Genomic DNA, 21,620 nt, shown 5'->3' on the forward strand with positions numbered 1-21,620 from the left:
ATGCTCCTGTTGGGATTAAAACCCAGATGTTCCTGGTCAGTGAGTCTTGCCTCTCTGCACAGGGTCAGACTGATCACCGTATTAGGAATCAGGAAGTTATTCTATGCCATGGTCAGACTGGTACAGACTGTGGGAGGTTCTGCCTTCCTCTGTACTTGGGGCATGGTCCTCTTCCTTGGATCTTTCAACTGCATTTTAAACCTCGCAGTAGTAGGATACTGACAGCTCTCATCCCTCTGCTTTGTTTGTGGCAGATTAGGGTGCTATATCTTATGGTTGTGTGACAGGACTGATTGTGTAGTTTAAGGACCAGATTAGACAATGATGGTCTGGCCAGGCATATTCCTCTTTGAGCAGAGGGTTGGACTAGATGACCTCCAGAGGTGCCTTCCAATCATATTTTTCTGATTCTAAATCTCTTTAGTCCCTGTCCAGAGGTGAGTCTAAGCTACAGTATTCAGATGCAGATATAAAACACTCCAGTGTATATTTGTATGCATCACTGCACATGACATCTAACAGACATGTAAAAATTCATACTGTCATTGAAGTTTAGCTCTCACAAGACCCCTTCCACAACCATTGTATAATCTCAAGGACCCCAAAAATGCTTTCTACTGAATATAGGACTTGCTGCCTTAAATCTGCCCCCTAACTTCTACCAGTACCAGTTACGAGGAGCCGATATCTGAGCAAGTATCTGTATGACTTTGTCCTCCGCACAATGTAAACAGGCTAACCCACACCCCATATAAGACCTTGCCTTAGGCAACCTGGCCCCTTCCTTATTGTCAGCCATAAAAGAACTGAGCAAATTATGGGCAGGTGGCTGTTCAGTGCATCTCTCTTGGAAATTAAGTGATCCCACAAAGGTCCAGGATCACCTCCAGTTGCTTATCCTTGGTGTGTCTCTTCAGCTCTTGACCTTTTGCTCACTTCCTGGTCTTTGATTCTGGGCCAGACTCCTTACAGCCAATCCCACTATAACCATTACTTTGGACTGCCAATGCCCTACTCATAGCATGACTAAAGATAGCTTCTATTCTTAGTAATAATTTTTTTTACAGAAATGAGATGTAAGTTAGATATAGTGAAAAAATAGGCCATTGGGTGTGAAGGGAGGGGTTAGGAAAGTAGAAAAGGTTAGCACAAGAGTGTAAAAAAAAGCTTTGGGGATATTCATAGCTGGGGATATGGCCTGGCTCTTACCAAAGCTGGGATGAGCTGCAAAATTCAGCTTCCATCCTGCCCTCCTAGAATTCAGATTGGTTAATTTTGGCCCAACTATGCTTGTCTACCTTATAAATACCTGTGCATGCCTACTGCTGAATCCGTGCCTGCTATTTTCCCTCATTTTTTTCACTTCTTGCTCCCTTTTCCTAGGCAGTTGTGCTGTGCAGGTATGGTTTATGCGGAACTTCTGTGACCCCTTGTGGATAAGGACAGAACTGCAGGAATTCTTTGTTCCACAACAGTTCTTCATTTGTAAATGCAGTAGAGAAAATCCAGTTCTTTCCTCTCCCCGAAATGCCAAAAATGTCTTCTTCTGTTCAGTTGTGCAGTCCTTTTTCTGGCAACAAAGCCTACACTTCATAGGCTTCTCTGTGTTACTCAGAGAATACTGACCTCAAGCAAACATTCAAATAACTTCTGCCTAAGATTCTGCAGAGAATCTTCTACCTAAAAATTCATCAAAACTCATCAAAGTTTTCCTCCTACTACTCCTTTTTCCAATATGGCAGATTGGCAAGACCTATGAATATTAATAATAGGGAGTATCTACTTTTACATCAGTATTATGCTTGTCCCCTTGCTTAATTTCCTTAGTGGGGCTGATTCCTGTAACATCACTGTTAATTACCCTGGGAATTTAAATTTATTGTCACTCTTGACAGTGACACAACTGGTTGGGTTATGTTGGATGTGGAAGCTGACTGTGACCATGCTTTTAAAAAGAGGGAAGCTAGTGGTGCAGAGCTCAAATTTGGTCCTGAATTCTGATTTTCTCAAAAGTAAGTGGAGTTCTGGTTTGGCTCAGTAAAAAGATTCAGGCCTAAACGCACAATTGAGTTTATCAGAAATGTGGGAATAGTCCCATTGCAAACATGGGGCTATAGAGAAATTCTGGTCCAGACTGGACTGCTACCATGTGAGAGAGCTTTCTTGATAGCCTGCAACCCAGGTGGGATGTGTACATCTCCCCTTGACTATATAGACTCATAGGTTGCGTCCAGACAAATGCAGCCATGTGGTATGTGGTGCTGCAGACACATCTGTGGCGCCACATATTGCATGTTCAGTTGTTCTCCACACTGCAGGGGAGCAGCGCAGAGGGTTTTTTTGACCCCTGAATATCCAGGAGTCAAAAAAACCCATGGAGAAAAAAAGTGGAGCAGCGCACACTGCTCAAAAGCAGAGTTGGGCTGCCCAGAGCTGTGCTGTGGCTGCCAGCTAGGCTCCAAGCAGCAGAATCGCTGCTGCTGCAGCACTGGGAGGCTCCCAGGACCCCAAGTAAGGCTGCTGGGGCCAGCCCAGTGCTGGCCACAGCTTCCCTTACCGCCTCTGGGGTAACTTGTTGCACACCAGATTGTGCGTGGTACAGGGTTTCCCTGGGGACAAGTAGTGGCGGTGCAAAGTGCACCACTGCTAGTTGTCCCTGTGGAACCAAAAGTCCATGTGTCTGGATACAGCCATGAGGTTGCATTTGATAAAGGAGGGCCATGGGTGCTCCGAGTAGTGTTGAAACCATCAGACATCTCCCTGCTTCATTGTTCTGACTGTGTCATCATCTCACCACATCAAATCTGAGCTCTTTCGTGTCTTTACCTGACAGGCCCACCCATGGATTTTAAAAAAGGGGGTGCAGATGGTGTGGGACATAATCACATATAACACAACACATTTCTCCAGATAAAAAATAGACTAATATGCTGGGGACATACAGCTATATTATTCAGTTTAAGAAGCAAAAACAAATATAACTTTATTGGAATGTGCATTAATTTGCAGTAGCATATATGTATTAAAAACACAATAAACTAGGTGTAAAATAATAATGAGATGTTTCTTTAGTCCTGTAGCCATTAGAATTAAACATACATCTCTTTCAAATTCACAAATCAAAATCAAACCTTCTTGAGCATCTTGACAGCACATCCAGTGCTTTACTGAAAGTTATTTCTACACCTGAGTTAATGTTCATCTGAGTTAATGTTTTCACAACTGAATAAATGTTTTAAGCTAGAGTTTTAAAAAGTCTGCAGGGCTGTAAAATAGAGCTACATTACCAGGAGTAGCCAACAGACAGCACAATTGCTAAAGAAAGGATAGCTTGATTAGTGGAACATCAAGATCACTAAAAAGGAGAACAAATTGTTAACACCTGTAGAATAAAGAGTTTAGAAGGAAAAAGGTACGCTATACTGAGCCATGAAGTCAATTGAGCGTCTCACTGCTGCCTGAATAGAAATATTTCTGCCACTGCCTGGCAGTTAGTTTTAAATGAAGGACGTTCTGCCAAACACCCAACCAGGACTGGCCGTGAAGTCCCTGGAGTCCCTGCAGCCCTCACTTTCTGGGCAATCACCCCTTCAGTTGTCTGCCATGCCTAGATGTTTATTACTTTTATGAGGGAGGCTGCCTCAGGGCTTCCCAAATTGCTTTCTCAAAATGACCACCAGGTCACCACCTTATGGGCTAATTGTATGGCTCTGTTCCTCCCCTGCATCATGCCCCACAGATGGCATCCTTACTGATGTTCTCTTTCACTTAGCCCCTTCTCTGGGGTTCCTGGACCCTCTCTTGTCCCACACTTTCACCTTCTCAGTAGGTTCCTAGACCCCCCACTGGTCCCACATCTCAGCCCATTCTGGGCTCCGGACCCCTCTGAGTCCCTATGAACCTCCTCTTCCCCTTAGTTCCTTCCCAAACTTCCAGGCTGCTTTAGGTGCTACTTTCCATGTTGACCTTCTGGAGCTGCAGCCATCTGGCTGAGGTGGTGTTTTCTCAGCAGGCTCTAAGATGTTACTGCCAGTTTCTCTCAGGGCCTGGGCATATACCTGCTCGAAGTCCAGCCTTCCTCTCAAGTTAGATAACTCCCCATCAGGCTTAGTTTCACCTGCCAGCTCCATGGGTCAGCTGACTCCCATTTAGCCCTGGCCTGCACAAGCCAGTGGCTTTGCAGGTTGCCTGACCTCTTAAAGTGTCAGGCACTTGAAATGCACTGCAACAGGGTGGACCAGGAACCAAACAAGGGGTGCAACTGCACGACTGTAACCCCCCTGGATCCACCCCTAGACTCTTCTCCATCTATTGTACCTCCTACTCCTTAGCTCAGCCAATGATGCCTGCAAAGGGGGTTTGCTCCTTTCTACACTAACCTTCACATGTCTTTCTGTGCCTGTTACTGTGCTGTCCCTGAAATAATCACCCAGCTGCTACTCTCCTCTTCAAAATATTCCTCAAGTATAAATTCTACCCTAAAGCTTGTGGAAAACAGCCAGGTGAAAGCATCTAAGTGGAGGTTGGTAGAGACTTACCATAGTCCTCTTACTAACAAAATCAGTTGATTCAAAACCACTTAGATGTATACTCAGATACTATACATACTCATGTAACTCATGTCACTTTCTTGTCATCCTTCCTCCATTCCTCTTGTTGATCCATGTCTTAGATTAAGTTGTAAATTCTTCAGAGCAAGGACAGTTTCTTACTGTGGTTGTAGAACATCCTAGACACTGTAGCCCTCATCTGGGCACTCCTGTAGTAATAAATAATCATAAATAATACCCCAGAGTGGCTAATGCATGTCTCTGAGTGCATACAGATGTCCACAAGCCCCAGAGTACAGTCAGTTATTTCTACAAGATTGTAAAAAGTGGGCGTCCCAGTGGGTCTGAACATTAGCTCGCCTACTTGTTTCATGGCAAACTGCCCACCTACTTCACCTGCCATCCCTTTGATGGTAGTAATTAAGAGATAATAACAAGGCAGGAGGCTGCCCATTTACTTGCCCAGATGCCAAGGGCCTATATACACAGCTCTAACCTTCCCTATACCATGTCCCATGCCTCACAGATGGCATCCATGGCCTAACATCCGACCCGTAGCTTACTTGGCCTAATGTCTGGCCTATAACTTGCTTGGTCTGACACATGGTCACTCTATCAATTGGGGCTCCCATCCCCTCCCTGTTCCTTGGCCTCCTAGCCTGGTCTCTTACTCAATCGGGGCTCCTAGCCCCTCTTTTTTCCTCAGGCTCTCAGCCTGGCTTGGAAGCCTCTTGGTCCCCTCACAGCCCCACTGAAGCCTCATTCTCTGCTTAACACTTGGCCTCAATCCCCTTCCCAACACTGGACTCACAGTCCCTTTATCCCCTTGCCCCAGGAGCTTCACAACTAGCTCCCTGTAGGCTCAGGGCCCCACCCCCCTGGAGCCTCACACCCTGCTCCCTAAATGCAACTCAGGGCTCACAGTGAATCTGGAAGCTTTCTCAGGTCCCTGCCTCAGGACTCACTGTGAGCCTGGGCTCCTGCTTTGACTTTGGGGTGTGCTTCCCTAGCCTTTCCTCTCCATGGGGTCACCCACAAGGCAGCAGGGGCTGAGGCTTTCTGGTGCCCCATACTCACTCTTCACTGGTGATGTCCAGGTGCGGTATTTCCTTGAGACTGCCCTGCCACTGGCGATCCCACCACACCATCCAACCCCAGAAGGGTATAGTTTTAGGTCATGCTCCAGGACCAGAAGCCTCCGCCTTCCCCAAAGTTCCTACCCTGAACCTCCAAGATGTCATGAGCAGCAGCTCCAGCTGGGTGGTGTTCTTCTTTCAGCTGCTTGCAGCAGACTGCTGGCTACACTGCTCAGGGCCCTGCTCTGATAATGAATGGCTAGGCCCTGTTTCCAATCAGGTAATTGGGCCTGATTGGTAGTGCAGCCACCTGCAAGCTGCTTGCTCATGCCCCTTTCAGTAACAGAGCACACCCTGTGCTGTTATAAAGATGCACAACTGTTCTTGGGGAACAAATGTTTAATTATTCTTTATCACTTACAAGTAGAGATCTCTGGAACCCAGGATGGGTCAAAATTTCCAGTTCTCAGATACCAGGATGTCCCTCAAACTCTCTTTCCTTTTTGTGTGTAGGCTGTGTGTTTCTTTACCAAGCAACACTGAATTTGTTGCAGTCTTTTTCTGATGTTGCAGAATGAAAAGCTTCTCCTGTAGATGCCTTTGCAGCCAAATAGTGCTGAGAGCCCTTGTCTCTGAGAGGTTTACTGGGGATGAAAAGTAGCTCCCTCTTCAGCTTCCTGAGATCTTCTAAGATGCATGCTGTCTGGCTACAGAAATTTACCAAAAAAACAGAGTGGTGTTTATGTTTAGGGAGTTAGAAATGTTGAAATGCTGATGAGGGGAGGGGGTAAATGTCTGAATCTGAGTACACTGATTCTGCATAGAGGCCTAGAGGAGAACTAGACAATGGTCCCCAAAAGAAAGAACCAAAGCTCCTCCTCTCCCCAGTCTTTAAAAGACTAGCTTCCACCTTGTTTTCAAGACTTCTCTTCCCTGATGTAGTGGCAGTCCTTCAAACTTCTGCCAACTTCTGCTGTATGTACCTGTGCCCAGAACTAGTGTCACTGGTCACTCTTTCATCTACACCATGTAAAGGACACAAAGAACACTCTTTAGGTTATCTTCCCATACAGTGCCTCCTTGACCACAGTGCCCTGGGCAGTCACCCACACTGCCCATGCCTAACGCTGGCCCTGTTCACATGCATACTGCTGAGGTTCCAAATATAACTCATTTTCCTTGTGAGAGCATTATGTCAGGAGCCAAAGCCTTGCTTTAGAGTGTGGATTTCTCCAGGAAGAAGAGGTTGTTCCCGCTTTAGGCTGTGTGCATTGTAAATTACCAAAACATCCAAATCTTCATCTGGGGGAATGGCATATTCAGTAGAGAAGCATATTCCATCTCTGGGGCTGTTGTGGGGAAAGAATAGCCACTGATATCTTATGAAGTGCTTTACCAGCAACCTCTTGCACAACCAGGGAATATGAGGATGCTGCTTCCTGCCATATCTTCTTTACTTACAAACCCAAAATGGATTAAACAGCTCCCTCTGCTAGAGGAGGTACATTAGTATATCAAATTTGGAATCACGAACAGTCTTTAGAGTTAGACGGATGGTCCACACTGACCCAAGGTCACAAACAGAGGGGCTGTTGAGAGACAATGCCAAGATTATTAGCTTTGAACATTATGCTTCCTCTCTTCAGGCAAACAGAACTGATTTGGATGAGGCTCAAAAGAAGAACCAAATGCTGACAGGTTTAGGAAGGGGAACCATAATCATTCAAAGGACCCAGACAGGGATGATAGGCTTTTAGGTAAGACAGATTTTTGAAAAACAGCAATAACTCTTTCATGTGCTTGGTTAAGAATAAGTGTTTGTGATTACTTTCTTAAGACTTTATTTTATGCTTTTAGAAAGTTTATGGAGAGATCAGAGATCCCTTAACCAGGTAGACTCTGAAGGAATATATTTTATAGTGGCCAGGGAAGCTCAGAAAGGCTGAGGCACTGGTTTCAGGTCCTGAAGTGGCCACACAGAAGGGTCCCACTGCCCAGGAAGGATGTCAGACATAGGTCTGCACTTGGGAGTCTGCTTCCAAAACCCAGTCACTACCCAGACCCAGAGGTGAAATGGAAGTATCAATACATGCGGGTCCTGGATTGGTATCCATCCAGAAGGGAGGGTGGGATCCCCCATTTAACACTGTTCACATCCTAGCCAGAAATTCATCATCCCAGATCCTTATTTAAAATTGGAAAGTACTTCCAAAGGAGTTATTGCTTTGTCTGCAAAAATGGCAAAGTGGTACATCAGAGAAACAAGAAGGCCTTAGTGGATTGTTTGGCTCAATACTTAGTCAGTGTGTATTGTAATTAGCCATATGCTAGGTTTGCAGAGTATTACAGGGTAAGCCTGCTGTAACACACAGCTGCTTAGTCTGATCAGAAAAACTTTCAGATGATAGGAAAGAAAGGAAAGGAAGATACATTGCAGGTAGCATTTCTACCTCACTGATGACAGTTCAGATTACTAACATCAGGCTACTGCAGAATACGTACTGCAAGGAAGCCAAAAGAACCCCAGCTCTTTGTTTCCATTAATGAAGGTTCCCCAGAGCTAATTAAGATGGGTACTGCATATTGTGAACCTAAATCCTCATGGCTAGTAATAGTCTCCCAGCTACATTCAGGTTGATTTGCCTAACTTTTAGAGAGATGCAAACTTGAAAAATGCCCCTGGCAAACTAAATGCATAGAAACACATCTGGCTTCAATGCATGGAACTAGGAAGGTAGAGCTTTCCTTGTGGGAGTCATACAATTAAATTTAACACACTGTTCCCCTGAAAAAGAGCAGCAGAATCAGGCTTGCATATGGAAACCCACATTTATCTGCCAGTGCTATGAATGTTTTTTTTCCCTAGGATATCTTTCTGAATAACCAGGAATGTGGAAGCCACAGATCCTTCAGTCGCTAAATCTTGTAGTGAATTTTCATCACTTTTTAAATCTGTGGTGCTATAGTAAGCCGTGACTATTACACAGTTGTTGCTCTCTTGTATTCAGGAGTTTTCAGTTTAACAAAAATGCTGTTAGCCCTTATCACAATGAAAATGACTTTCATTGAAGTCTGGGCTGCTCAGATCTGCAGACAGCCTGGAACTACAACTCAAAGGTAAAGTGTAAACTGCTGCCATTCAACTTAGGGAGTCATTTGCTATGAAATATAACTGTGGCATTTAAAAAAGTGAGCATTTTAAACTATTCCACTGTTAAGGCATACAAGAAAGAAGAGGTATAATTATCTGATCATATTATGATCTGTTCAATCTGAAATCTGTTTTTTTAGCATATAATATTGAGGGGCTGGAAGTGACTGTGGAACTGTGTTAGCCCTTCCTGCTGCTCCTATCTAGTACAAGGCAAACTGGAGGGGCATTCCCATTGTATTTACATATATCAGTGGTTCTCAACCTTTTTAGACTTGAGGCATCTCTCAGTAGACTGAAGGACCACTTGGAAAATGCCAACTCTTCATTTTTTTCTGTTTCTGACCACAAAAAAAAAATACATTGGCTCATCTGTTGCAAATAACTCAGACCACAGCAGGTCAGAATGTTTTTGACAGTGTGGATTCCTACTTGAAATTCTGGTTTTATCCTGTGAATCATGTTTGCCCACCTAACAGTGCTAAAATTGTGTGGCATCTTGTGGCACTTTTAAAAGGATCTCAAGGTACCCCAGGGTGCCACTGCACCCTGGTTGAGAATCACTTACTGTGGCAGTGTACTTGTAGTGCTTCCCACTTTAAGGGCTGAGTCAGGCAGCCAGCAGGTGCCAGATTGCAGTGGCTGTCTTAAAACACAGGCAGCTATATAAACACAGCAGTTTGCTGCTGGAAGCCAGGCAGAGACATTGCTTGGCTGAACTGCCCTATGAAACATATGGCAGGAAAGAGCAGGGGGCTCTTGGTCCTGGTCAAGACCTAAAACTGCACCCTGCCAGGACAGGAAGGCCTGGTAGGACTGCCAGTGGTCTGGCAGCCCCACTTAAATACCACAACCGCTCACCTACTCAGTGAAAGGAGGGCTGGGGCGCCTCAATAACCCTTAGCCCCCACAACACTATGGGTATAAGGGGGCCAGGCATGGCTATGGCCATCTGAGCCCCCACAGGGGAATGAGACTCTGGAGGTCCCAGGGAGGGGATAGATGTGTAGCCCCAGGGGGGGTGTGGTAGTGAGGGCCCTGATGAGGGTTGAGTAGGGCTGTGGGACACCCTGAAGGGTAATACATATTCCAACCCCCCGAGGAACAAGTCAAGGGAAGTGTGGCGCCCCAGTGAGGGGGAACCGAGGGCTAGGAGCCTAGTACATGGGGCCCAGGGGCCCAGTGTGTGTTTGTATAGGTTTATGTAGAGTTGTCCCAAGCAGGCCCAGGGCAGGCTTGGCCTGGGTTGGGACATTGGCTGGCCACTACCCAGGCGGGGGACACGGGGGAGGCCCAAGAGACTGTACATCTGCCACCCAAGGTGTGATCTGGATAAATCCCCAAGACCTACGGGAGCCGCTCCAAGAAGGAGCAGGGTGGAACAAGTTGTCAATGCAAGAAAGAGATCCTGTGAGAGGGGGTGAAGTGCAAGAGGCCCCAGTGAAAGGAGAGCGGTGTGAATGTGCGTGTGAAGGGCCAGGAGCATAATGTCATCCTGGATGTCATCTGTGAAGCATGGGCCATCGTGTAAGGGAGGTTTAGAGTGGTGGATAGTGCCCCCTGGCATCAGGGTATGTAATGGGTAGTCTCCTGCATTTTCCACTAGTTACGGAACAGCAGTCATGGCAGGCGAGACAGGTGGGCAGGCCGACTCAAGACTCAGCCTTGAGCTTGCCCCGTCACACTGACACAGATCCATGATCCAAATGCCCTGTGGAGATAGATACCGGTAAGTAGCACTGGGCAGCTTCTAACTGACATGCTCACTTCAGAGGGGCTGAATATTAAATATGCGGCCTGTTAAAGGTTTGGGGTGTTTCTATGCATTTTATAAACAGACCAAGGGAGTGTAAGAAAACCATGAGTAAGAAGCAACACTGGGGGGTTAGAAAACGTGTGTAGAAAATGCTGTAGATATACTTGACTCCACTAAAATCAAGCCTTTCTCAATGCTAACAGAATTAATAGGGGTCTGGCCAGGCCAAGAGACATAAGAAGACTATCCATAGTGGGAGTGAGGATTTAGTTCAGCATATCAATTAACCTACCCTACATAAACAGTGAAGACCTCCAAAGCTATAGCCTGAAGAACTAGCCATATGCTAGGTTAGCCTACCACAATGAGAATTGGAGGCTATGGTTGTTTTACTTGCACCTTGACACCATGAAAAATGTATAAGAGGCTTTTCATCCCCAGGAATGGCTCTTGCCATTCTATGCTCTGTTAGGGGTAGTGGGGTGGGAGTCTCACACAAGCTAAAACCCTGCCAGTCTTGTGTTTTTGGAGTCTTACTGTAAAAATATCAGGTCAAAATATACTGTAGCAGATTCATGACCACTGGGCATCTGCAATTCTCAGTATCTTGCACAGTATGCCACGGCCACTTTTCACTAGGTGAACCCAGATACTTTTTAGGGTTAGGACCCTTGATCCTCTGCACAGGTGAAGGTTTTGCAAACCAGCTGGGGGTACATACATATCTGCATCAAACAGCTGCAGGACTGTTAAATGTCTCAGCAAACAGCTGGAACCTCTTATCTCCAAGGGCGCCTCTTCTCTGATCAGCGGTGCAGGATGGCTGATGAGCTCCAGCTGAGCAAAGAAGCAGCATCCTTTGAAGTAAAAGCGGCAGCAAACAGCTGAGCAGCTCCTTCTGACGCTGCTGACTGGAGGGCCAGGGTATGAGTTCAGTGTGCTGCCACTGCATGCTGCATCAGGGCTGAAACTTCATTTGCCCTTGATCCAAAGATGCTTTTTCCTGAGCTAACCTGGTCCAGCCATTTCAGAGTTATTTCTGCCCCAAACCCCTACCTCCAGGGCACACAGCTTTTGTGGCCCTACATCCCTTGAGAACAAGCGACAGAACCATCAGTCTCATCTAATTTTCTGGGGCATGTGGATAAAGAGATGTCACTAGTGGTGTTAGTCTGAGATCAAGCAGAAGGTAGGGTAGATTAGTACCTTACAGACTAACCAAAGGAGACAGATGTATATATGGGCTTCATGAGATGAAGCTCACTTCATGAGGTGCTGTGAAAGGACAGGCCCAAAGCTGTATCTAAGGAGAGAGAGATCTAAATATCTGAATTTGAGTATTCAAATACCTTTCTTCCTGTACACAGCTTTGAGTATGCTCTTTCACAGGATTTGCTGAAGTGAGCTTCAGCCTATAAGCGCTTGTGCTAGAGATAAAGACATACACACACATCTATTTTGATTAGTTTCAGGGGCAAATCTATCCTGCCTTCTCCTTGACTTCAGACTAAAACTGCTGACTACCTCTTGTGTGTGTGAATATGTGTACACACATGCACATCCCCAGGCAGAAGGCAGGGTAGATCAGCACTTCATAGACTAAATAAAGTAGATGTTATACATGCACACATATATACATTTGCCATGTCTTAATGTTATACACACACACACGTGTGTGTGTGCATGTGTACATATGCATAGGTATGTGTATGCATATATGCACACATATGTGCATGTACACACACACAGATCTGCCAGCCTTCAGACTAACACAGCTAACTACCTCTCATACACACACACTTATACATTATACTTACATATATCTTATAGAAGTAGGTATATAGTTGTGAGTGTATACAGACAAACATATGTATATACAAGACGTAGTGAACTGTTAGTCTGAAGGCAGGCCAGGGTAAATTTGCACTGGGTATATAAGAGATCGATATACCTACTTTGGCTAGTCTATAGGGTGCAAATTTCTCTTTCTCTATGCAGAGACACACATACACCCATGCATACGTAGCTACGTACATACACATGGGGATACGTATATCCATGTAGGTATATGCTGTGTACATGCAGGTACATACGGGTGCATGTAACAGATCCGCAGCGGGCCACGCAGACCTCCCCCGGCAGGCGCAGTGGCGGGGCCGCGGTGGTGCTACAGCCGGGCCACAAGGGGGCGCTGTAGGGGAGCGCGGACCTCTTCGGCCCTTCCCAAGAGCCCACAGCCCTACCGCGCATGCGTTGCTTCATCCCGGTTGCTAGGTTCCCCCCGACCAACGGTGTGCCACGTACCAGATGTTACCCCTACCTTCCCGCACGCGCAGTCCAGCCTTCCTGCCTGCCGGCGCATGCGTGCAGCGCCCTTTTCCCCACTAGCCTGCCGCCCGCCCGTCGGGGATGCGCTGCGCGCCGCTCGCGAGCAGGGGCTGGCCGGGCCGGGCCCCCCGCGCTGTGGCGACGACATGGAGGTGGAGGAGGCCTTCCCGCTGGTGGGGCAAATGGGGCCCTACCAGGTGTTCCTGTGCGTGCTGCTCGCCGTGCTGCTGCAGGTCGGCGCCCGCCCGAGCGGGGGGAGGGGCGGGGCTCTGCGGAGGGGGCGGGACAGTGGGCGGGCCTCTGCGGGAAAAGGGTCTGAAGGGGCGGGGTTATGTGGAGGGGGCGGGGCTTGGTCCAGGCGCTGGGCTGGTGGTGCAGGGGCCAGGCAACGGCGGCAGGGGATGTGTGGGGTGGGAGGTGAGTGATTGGGAAGGATTCGATGCCTTCCGTGCGGAGGCCTGAGAGCACGTGCCCCGCCAGGCAGCGCTTGTCTGGGTGCCAGGTGTAGCTTTGCCGCCCAGCAGCTGCTGCTGCATCATGACGTGTTGGTGCCAGAGACTGGGTTGGGGGTCAGGAAAACATTGCTCCCCCTAGAGCAAGAGTGCTGGTGTAGCAAGATTTTTTAGGGTCCACTCTTATTGGACCAGCTGTCTTGCTGGAATAGTTAGACATGCTTTCGGAGGCAAGACCTTCATCAGGTCAGATCAGTAATAGCGCAGGGACTGCTCTCTTTATAGGTCCCTTGAGCAAGGAGTAACAAGAGTCCGAGGAATTGGTGGCTTCCTTGTCCACTCTGCTCCTTGCATGCTGCAGGTCATAGGAGTTCCACCCCCTCGGTGTTTTTTGTGGGTGTAAGTGTGTGAGAGGGGTCCTTTCCTTTCTTGTGTCCATGACGAAGTATTTAGCAGAATTCACAGATTCGTTGGAGGATAGCAGGGCTGTGCCAAGAGCACTTCTGCTGTGGCCTCGAGCTAGTGACCTTTGGGCTGTCAACCATGTGCTTAGCACACTATGCCAGCCCTCTGTGAGAAGGGTTGAAACTGGATGATCTTGTGGGTCCTTTGGATGTATGGTTGCCAGCAGGCAAAGGAGGCTGTGGGCTCGGGGGGCCAGGAGCCCTTTTCAAGTCCTGCAGTGCAGCCGGGGGCACAGGAATATTAATGCCACCAGTTATTGTGGGATTACATGATGGAAATAAACTCTGCTTGTCAACAAATAGTCGGAGCTTGTGGCTCTTTTAATGCTTTGTTAATCTATTACCTTTGCTTTCCCTTGGGTCCATTACCTTTATACATGTGAGCCATGGGGATGTCCTCTTAAGAAGCCAGAGACTCTTCTGGTTGTACAGGAAGTACTGAGCTTTGTTTGCTGCCATGAGATGACCTGTATTTTTCCTCAGCATGGTAACCAGGCAAGGATTTACATGGTAGAAAGTTTGTGTGGATTTTGAGTCTTCAGTGACCAAGCTACCTCCTCTGCAACCTAGTTGTGTTTAGCTTTTCTTCCTGCTTTGATTTGTCTGTATTCATACTTTCTCAGAGGAGCAGAATGAATTCACTGAAATTTACCTGACTTCATAAACTTGATTTAGGCACTGGTTTGGTTTGAAATTGGCAGGAGTCTGGTAACTTTCGCTACAGCTGCTCCTAAGCATGTGGACAGAGATGAGGCAGGCCTGATTCTTACTGATCAAGTTAATTTCAAGAACTATAAAGAAACAAATGGGAGTGGGAAGAGGGGAGGAGGTGTGGGTGTGGTGTGGGGTTTTTCTCCCTCCCCCTCCCCAGGCATCATTAATATTCTGGTTTGTAATGACTAGGCTTATCCTTTGCTTTGGTCTGATTGATAGGTCTGGTCACTTCAAGTTTGGCATATGGTATTATGGGGTCATGCCAGTGTGAAGTTTACTATCTTATATTCTTCAGCAAGACAATTTGCTGCACAGCTCCATAGCCAGTTGCTTGAAAGCTGACTCCTTTCTGCATTTTTTTTGTTGGTCCTTTGTTGTGTAAGGCTATTCTGAATTGTGGTAATGTTCAGGCTAAAGCAGCTCATTGTCAGACTACATGGGTGGCTAAAGGGGATATGCTCTGGGTACTGAATGGGAGCTACATCAGTGCACAAAGTTCAGATTTTTCCCTTGGAGAAATTTGAGATAAGTAGTTACCATCTGGCAAGGTAGGCTATCACCTAGAAAATCTTATGTTTCTGAACCAATTAGTCTCTATGGTACCACCCTGCCCTACCTTCTTCTTGGAGAAATATGGGAATGAGCAGAGACATAGTGCTACCATATGTCTCTAAAGAGGTGTTTTTTTAATCTTCTGGGAAGTGCATCTTCTTAGTTTGTACTGCTAATTCAGAAATGACTTTGATTTCTGAAAGATAATAAATTACATGTGAATTGTGCATAATTTGAATGATTGTATGTGATGTTGGTACTCTTCCACCTAGGGAATAATTAAAGCAGGCCCCCAGCATTGATTAATCAGTTAGCTTTTGACTAGAAGGATGATAGAAAAAACAATAAGAATACTATAGTCCTATTCCCTGTGCCAAGGCACTTGGTTGTACTGAAGGTCAATGCATTCTTGATCTCCAGCTTCCTAAAATGTGGGGCTTATAAAATAGTTAGCCTCTTAAACCTTTTGAGCTGTTCGGAGAACATGTGTTTGAGTTGTGTAAGGCTTGCAAGTGCAGGGTTTGAAGTTAGGAGCAGGGCATAAATCATTGGGAGGGACTTCTGTCTCTGAATGGGGTGTTATAGATAGATGTGCACCAAGCACATAGTGCATACATGGGTATGGAGCTGAGGTACACTGCCCTAGGTCAGGGGTGCTCAAGCTCCACCCCCTGAAGTTGCATTATCCAACCCATAGGACTCCCTATAGGTCTGAAAATGTGGTGCCATGGGAGTGATGGCAGTGGCGGTTGCCCCTCCCTTGCTGCTAGATTTCCAAACCCATGGGAGGCCCCCGCAGCCAGATAACGTGGCCCTACATGCTAGATCAGGTACATGGACCAAGCCCATGTTGCTCACTTGGCCCACAGGGTCACAAGATTGGGCACTATTGCTCTAGGTCAGTGGTTCTCGAATTTATTTTTTTTTGCGGACCACTTGAAAATTGCTGAAGGTCTTGGTGGACCACTTAAACTTTTTTTGTTGTTCTCCAAATCAAAGCACATGACTCAAATTTTAATATCAGTAGTCTTACCTTTCAAGTACAGATAGTCTCGATTGTTCCACAGCCTTTCTGTTGACCACCAGAATGGAGCTCACAGACCAGTGGTGGCCCGCAGATCAGTTTGAGAACCTCTGCTCTAGGTGATTGCAAACATGCACTGAGATGGATGGAGCAATTTAGGTGTCTCAAAGACTGTTCTAGGCTGTGCTCATCTCTAGGGGGTAATCACTTTCATCTGACACTCTCTCTGAGGCAAATGGGCTATTTGTTTGCTTCCTATGCCAATGGATGTTAAGAGCTCTTTCCCCATACACTAGGTTAGGACCTACTTTATTGGTCTTTTATCCCAGTCCCTCTGCCTTCCAAGTCTCCCAAATCCCAGTCCTAGTTCTGACCACTGAACTGTCCCTCTTATTATGCTCCTTTGTCTCTTCCCCTTGAAAAAAATATCTCCACTGATTCCACATCAGTCCCTGCACTATTTGTGCATCCTCCCTGAGGTCCCCAGCCTCATTTGGGCAGAGGCACCAGGCTGTGCTGGACAGGCAAACAGATGGGAGAGACAGCCAGTGCATTCTGTGGCTGCAGTAATCACTGTCAAGGATCCTGAAACAAGGGATGCCTGACTGTGGTAGACTGAGTCATGAAAGATAGCTTTATAAAAGCGGAAAAGCAAAGGACCAAAGATATTAATACAGAATTAAGATTACCCAGTGGTATCTCAGTCCCTTCCAAAATACAAGTTTTAGCAAAACTCAGATTTCCAAAAACCAGAAATCCAGTTAAAGTACATGCCAGTGTAGTATTAACTTGATCTCCCTGAAGGATACCAGTAGCCCCTGGAAATTAATCTGTGTGCATTCCAGCTGCTTTACTGCATTAAGTGTGGCTGTTGAGCATGGCATAGGGTAAACTGCTCAGTATAAAAGTACAGCATTAAATGACACTATAAAAGCTGTAAAATTGAGTAGGTATGGTGTTTCTGTGGAGTAGGCTGTGTTTGATAAGACTGGTGTAATAGCTCTTGTTCAGAATTGTTCCTGCGAACACAAATTTTGCTCTGGAGAGAGGTGGTGTTGGGTCACATGACAACTATACAGCAAACTGTTCCCTAAGTTTTTCATATTATTTGCATGGGTGTGAGATGTGGACATTCTGAATCATAACTCTTACCTACCCCTTTTCAAGCACAGATTCCCTTTGTGTGTACTTTAACTGTGTAGTTAAAGTGGCTTTTAGAAGGCTATGTTTTACTGAATTTTGTTTTGGCAGGGTAGAAGATACCATTGGACAACTTAAGTATCTTTGCTTTTATGAAGTCTTTTATCACTGAGTCATTTTGTACTGTTTATGCTAGCCAGAGTCTGAGAGGGTGCTCCATATGTTATTGGTCAGAATCCAACATAATGAATGTTATAAAATGCCTTTAACAAAAGCAGTGTAGCCTACTGTTCAGGTGTAGGGACACATTACTTAATCTCCATTGTTAATTAATATTCTCATCTGACAGATGAGAGGTGTGAAGAAACAAATCTGAAGTGTGATGAATCATTTAAGGAAAAGTAACTTGTGCCACAGTCCCTTAAAGCCTGAGATGTTATCAGGAGCTAGAGCTGAGATTATGAGAGCTGGGATCTGTCTCAGAAGTTTACACTGCCTTGGACATACACTGCTGTTCAAATGCAAGACGGTGTAGGTTTCATGGGTAAGCTGGTTAATGTAAAAAAAAAAAAGGAATGGAAGTGTAGCTATCCTTCACAATTTAAGTAGTCCATTGTTTGCCCTGTAACTTGTACAGTATCATAAACTTAAAAACAAACAAAACAAAAAAAACTTATAGTTCCTTAAAGCTATATTGGTATAAGCCATAGCCCTCCACAGTCAGTTTCAGAATAGGCTGACTTATATGGCACATACATAAAAAAAATAAAAGCACAGAGTCTATAGTTAAGTTTCTGGAGGTAAGAATTTTATGAATGAGAAGGTACAGAGGGCATCTTATTCAGGGCTTATACGCATAAACTATACGACCTTAATTTTACCCATAAAGGTGTAGCAGTGTGATCTATTAATGTGGACACTATTGTTATATTGGAACAGAAGTGTTTGTTCCTATATAGCTTGTTCCTGTACAAGAAAGGATGTAAACTATGTTGGTATTAAATCCCTTTATATGATTAGCTGCATTCATACTAGTACAACTATTTCAGTAAACCATGCTCTTAACCCAATGAATTGTGGTAGTAAAACTTAAGTGACTATTGAGCAACCAACCTTGTTTGGTTACTTGATAGAGGGCATAAAGTTTTGATAGAGTAAAAATGTAAGTAATTTTTGCTCATCGCCTTTCATTTGATCTTATAGTACTTTAATTGTCATCTAAGGTCTCCCAGCATCTGTGTGATGGAATGTTTTCATTTTTGTCTTGTGTACAGGGAAGCTGATATATTGAGAGATTGACTTATTCAAGGTCAAACATAAAATTACTGAGAGTGCTAGAAATGCAGTGGGGCCATGCATGTTCTGTGGCTGTGGAATTACCATGCTTAAGGATCTAAGGCTTTCATTTAAAGAAAGAAATTGCTTGTAACCACAGTGGTTATGAGAGTAACCTTGGAAAAGTGAACTGAATGTAACTGATGAAGCTTTGTCTTGTTTTTGGCTTTCTGTGGAATACAGTCAGAAGTGTGTGACCTTTCTTTTTATATCAATGGAGGTCTTAACTCTGAAATTTAATGTGGAAATATATGTCAATATTAAGTATTTCATTGCCCATCATTTTAGCAAAAGCATCCAGCTACTGTACTTGTTCAAAAACCCCAAATCTCTCTTCCCAGGGTATGACTACACTACACACTTTTTCAGTTGATCCTATTTTGACCTTAATTTTGGAACAGATGTACAACCTTATTTATGCCAGTGCTCTTCTGCTTTGGACATGTAGTCATTTTTGTGGGGGAAAGAGGGAAATAAGTTTAAAACCTTGTTGCATTTCAAAGCGGGTTCCTGCATACCCACTGTGCAGGACAGATGCAGCCAAAGTGCACACACCTGGGCTTGTGTTTGCTCCTCAGCAGAGATGTAGGTTTTCTGGAAATTTTTGAATTGGAAAATTTTCCAATGCCCTAAATAGAGCATGATCTGATTTACCATGTTTATTTGACTTATATTTAGTAAATAAAACTAAAAAAGTACCCCCATGTAAATTTTCTGTCCCAATAGCCACAAGTATTTGAACTGAAATATATGATTAGGAAAAAAATTAAATATAGCAACTTTAATGTGTTTAAATGTTATATTCAAAGCTTTATGTGGAAATAAATTATTTTTATTTGAATACTTGTAAAAATGTAAAGACAATACATAATAGCATGTACTTCCTTTACATTTTGTTTAAATTTAAGAAAAAAATCCAAAGGAAAACTGTTGAGATGCTAATTTTAGCACACACTCAAAGAACTGTGTATGATGTGCTGTGCTTTGGTTTTGATTTGACCTGGACAGCCAATTAGGTGAATTCATAACTTGATTTCTGGTTTGCATTATTACATGAGTGTATTTACCCTCCTTCTTACAAATCAATAAAACATATATGTACTCTCACACACACTTCCTAGGGATAATCACCTGAAAAACATTAATTACAACTTTGAAACTGTCAAGCTTGCCTAATATTGTATTGGCAGCCATTCATTGTTACTAATGAATTTTATGAAACAATGAATTTTTAGAAATGGAAAATTTCCCACGGAAAAATAGAGCACTGGAAAATTTTCTGCCCCACATCTCTGCTCCTCGGTGATATCCTACAATTCCTATGGGTTTCCTATTGTAGCTATCCAACCCATTCACTTCCCACTTCTCTCTGAGGCACCAGAAGGCACCTGCTGGTTTATACACCTGATTGGCATTTAACCCTTTATTCCACAAGGGCTATTCAGTGTTTGCACAGCTCACCTTTGAAAGATGCCTGTCTAGTATGCTGCTAGCTGCTGAAAGGAGCATGTTTTGGTTCTGGTTAACCTCTGGTGTGAATTATAACAGCATCCACGATCTGCATCTCTGACAGCATCTTGATGAGGATTACACAAGTGGGGTGAAGTTGGCTGCTGTAGATTGCTTGAATCCGTGGAAAAATATGCAGACTGTCTCCTGCAAGGTAGGAGACAGTAACTCCAAATCTGGCAGCTCCCTATCTGCATGATACAGGGATGGTACAATTCTTTGAGTGGGAGAAGACTGGATGTGGGTGGCACCAGAGAAGACCTGGCATGAAGAGAGGGTGCAGTTGTAGGAACAGACAATGGTTCTGGATCTGGCTGCCAATCAGGTTGGGGGCTATGTGCCAAAGATATGTAGAAGGCTGTGCCCAGGGAGCAGCCTGGAGAGGAAGTGGCCCAAGAGTTGTGGCCAGATAAGTGGCAGCTGCCATCTTTACTAGAATGATGGAAATGGCAGTAAAAAATGCAAGAGATTTGCAGGTGATGATCAGTCAGATGGTTGTTTCGGAGGATATTGCATACAGTGGGATGGGTTCAGCTTCAGTTGAGGTCTGAAGACCTGCTGCTTCCCTGGTCTCCTTTTCCCTTCTCTGCAGAATAGTTTCTAGCAGTGGGAGAAAAAAGCAGTTATTAATGGAAACAAATCTCACATACATTCAGTGAGCTGACATACCTACTTCTATGCAGGTAGTTCTGACAGACAACCCGCTACAAGTCTAATACATTATTCCAGAGTATCTGAGTTTGTTTGCGCTAGCACTTGTGTTAAATGTGAGAGATCCTTAGAGACATCAATATGGGAAATCCTGATCTTGTCTGTTTATAGCATGTTTTTTTGGGAATCAGGGGGGAATTGGTTCTTACGTTGTTAAGACTTGGCACCCTGTTAATATTCAAGTGCATTTTCTCCCATTCCTGGCAGGTTATTCTTGATTTTTCTTCTGTACACACATTCTAAAAGTTAGTGAAATTTCCTGGCAGGCCAGACTTTCAGAAACTGTTTCTACAGCTTTTGAGCCCTCCCTACTTCTTGATATGTTGGTCACTCAGAAAGCAACAAAATCTCCTTTGCATGGGTGGGTAGAATTCCAACATGAGCCTGGAAAGTTTTTTCCTTCTTCCATTCTTGGATTTTCCTCTCACCTGAAATTAATATTAAAACAATTGTAGTAAAAGAACCTAGGTCTGGTCACTCTTAACCACCTCCATTGTGTGCCCCCCACACCTTTCTTAAACCTTTTGTATGAATTAACTCTCAGATCCTTACTGTAGTATGCCTTTGGTTTGTGTGCTGTACTAAGAGGCACTTCCAAACCAGCCATCATATGAAGATGAAATAAAAGCATACCAAGTTGAAAAGTTGAGCTCCAATCTTGGAGTGATGCTGAATGTAAGACAGATTTTTTTGGACAAAAATCCTGTTCTTCCATTGTGCTGGCAGGACTTGTTCAACTTCTGGTCCAGGAGAGGCATCTGATACATGTGCATTGGACTCATGGTGGAGATCCTGAACCAGTATGAGAAAAGAAAAAGGGTCCACTATGATGCCTGCTATTGGCAGCATGTCAGATGT

General features: G+C 44.8%; 1 protein-coding gene and 1 long non-coding RNA gene across 3 annotated transcripts in view; one reads left to right on the forward strand and one right to left on the reverse strand.

The window, feature by feature from the left end:
- Nucleotides 1-2,915: 2,915 nt before the first annotated feature.
- LOC149874149 (uncharacterized) lies at nt 2,916-12,992 on the reverse strand. The gene is made up of 3 exons (XR_016443447.1): nt 12,854-12,992; nt 6,048-6,333; nt 2,916-4,759 (listed from the first exon to the last, which is right to left on the reverse strand). It is a non-coding gene; the product is annotated as an uncharacterized LOC149874149 (long non-coding RNA).
- SLC22A15 (solute carrier family 22 member 15) overlaps nt 6,343-21,620 on the forward strand; it is a 62,994-nt gene continuing 47,716 nt past the window's right edge. For both annotated transcript variants that reach the window (XM_090056885.1, XM_090056893.1), the window contains exon 1: nt 6,343-13,094. In XM_090056885.1, coding sequence (XP_089913011.1) covers nt 12,894-13,094 — 201 coding nt within the window. In that variant the 5' untranslated portion in view covers nt 6,343-12,893. The remainder of the gene's footprint in view (nt 13,095-21,620) is intronic.

This window comes from Crocodylus siamensis, chromosome 1 (assembly GCF_052110815.1).
Source record: "Crocodylus siamensis isolate JL-2025a chromosome 1, ASM5211081v1, whole genome shotgun sequence".
NCBI lineage: Eukaryota > Metazoa > Chordata > Crocodylia > Crocodylidae > Crocodylus > Crocodylus siamensis.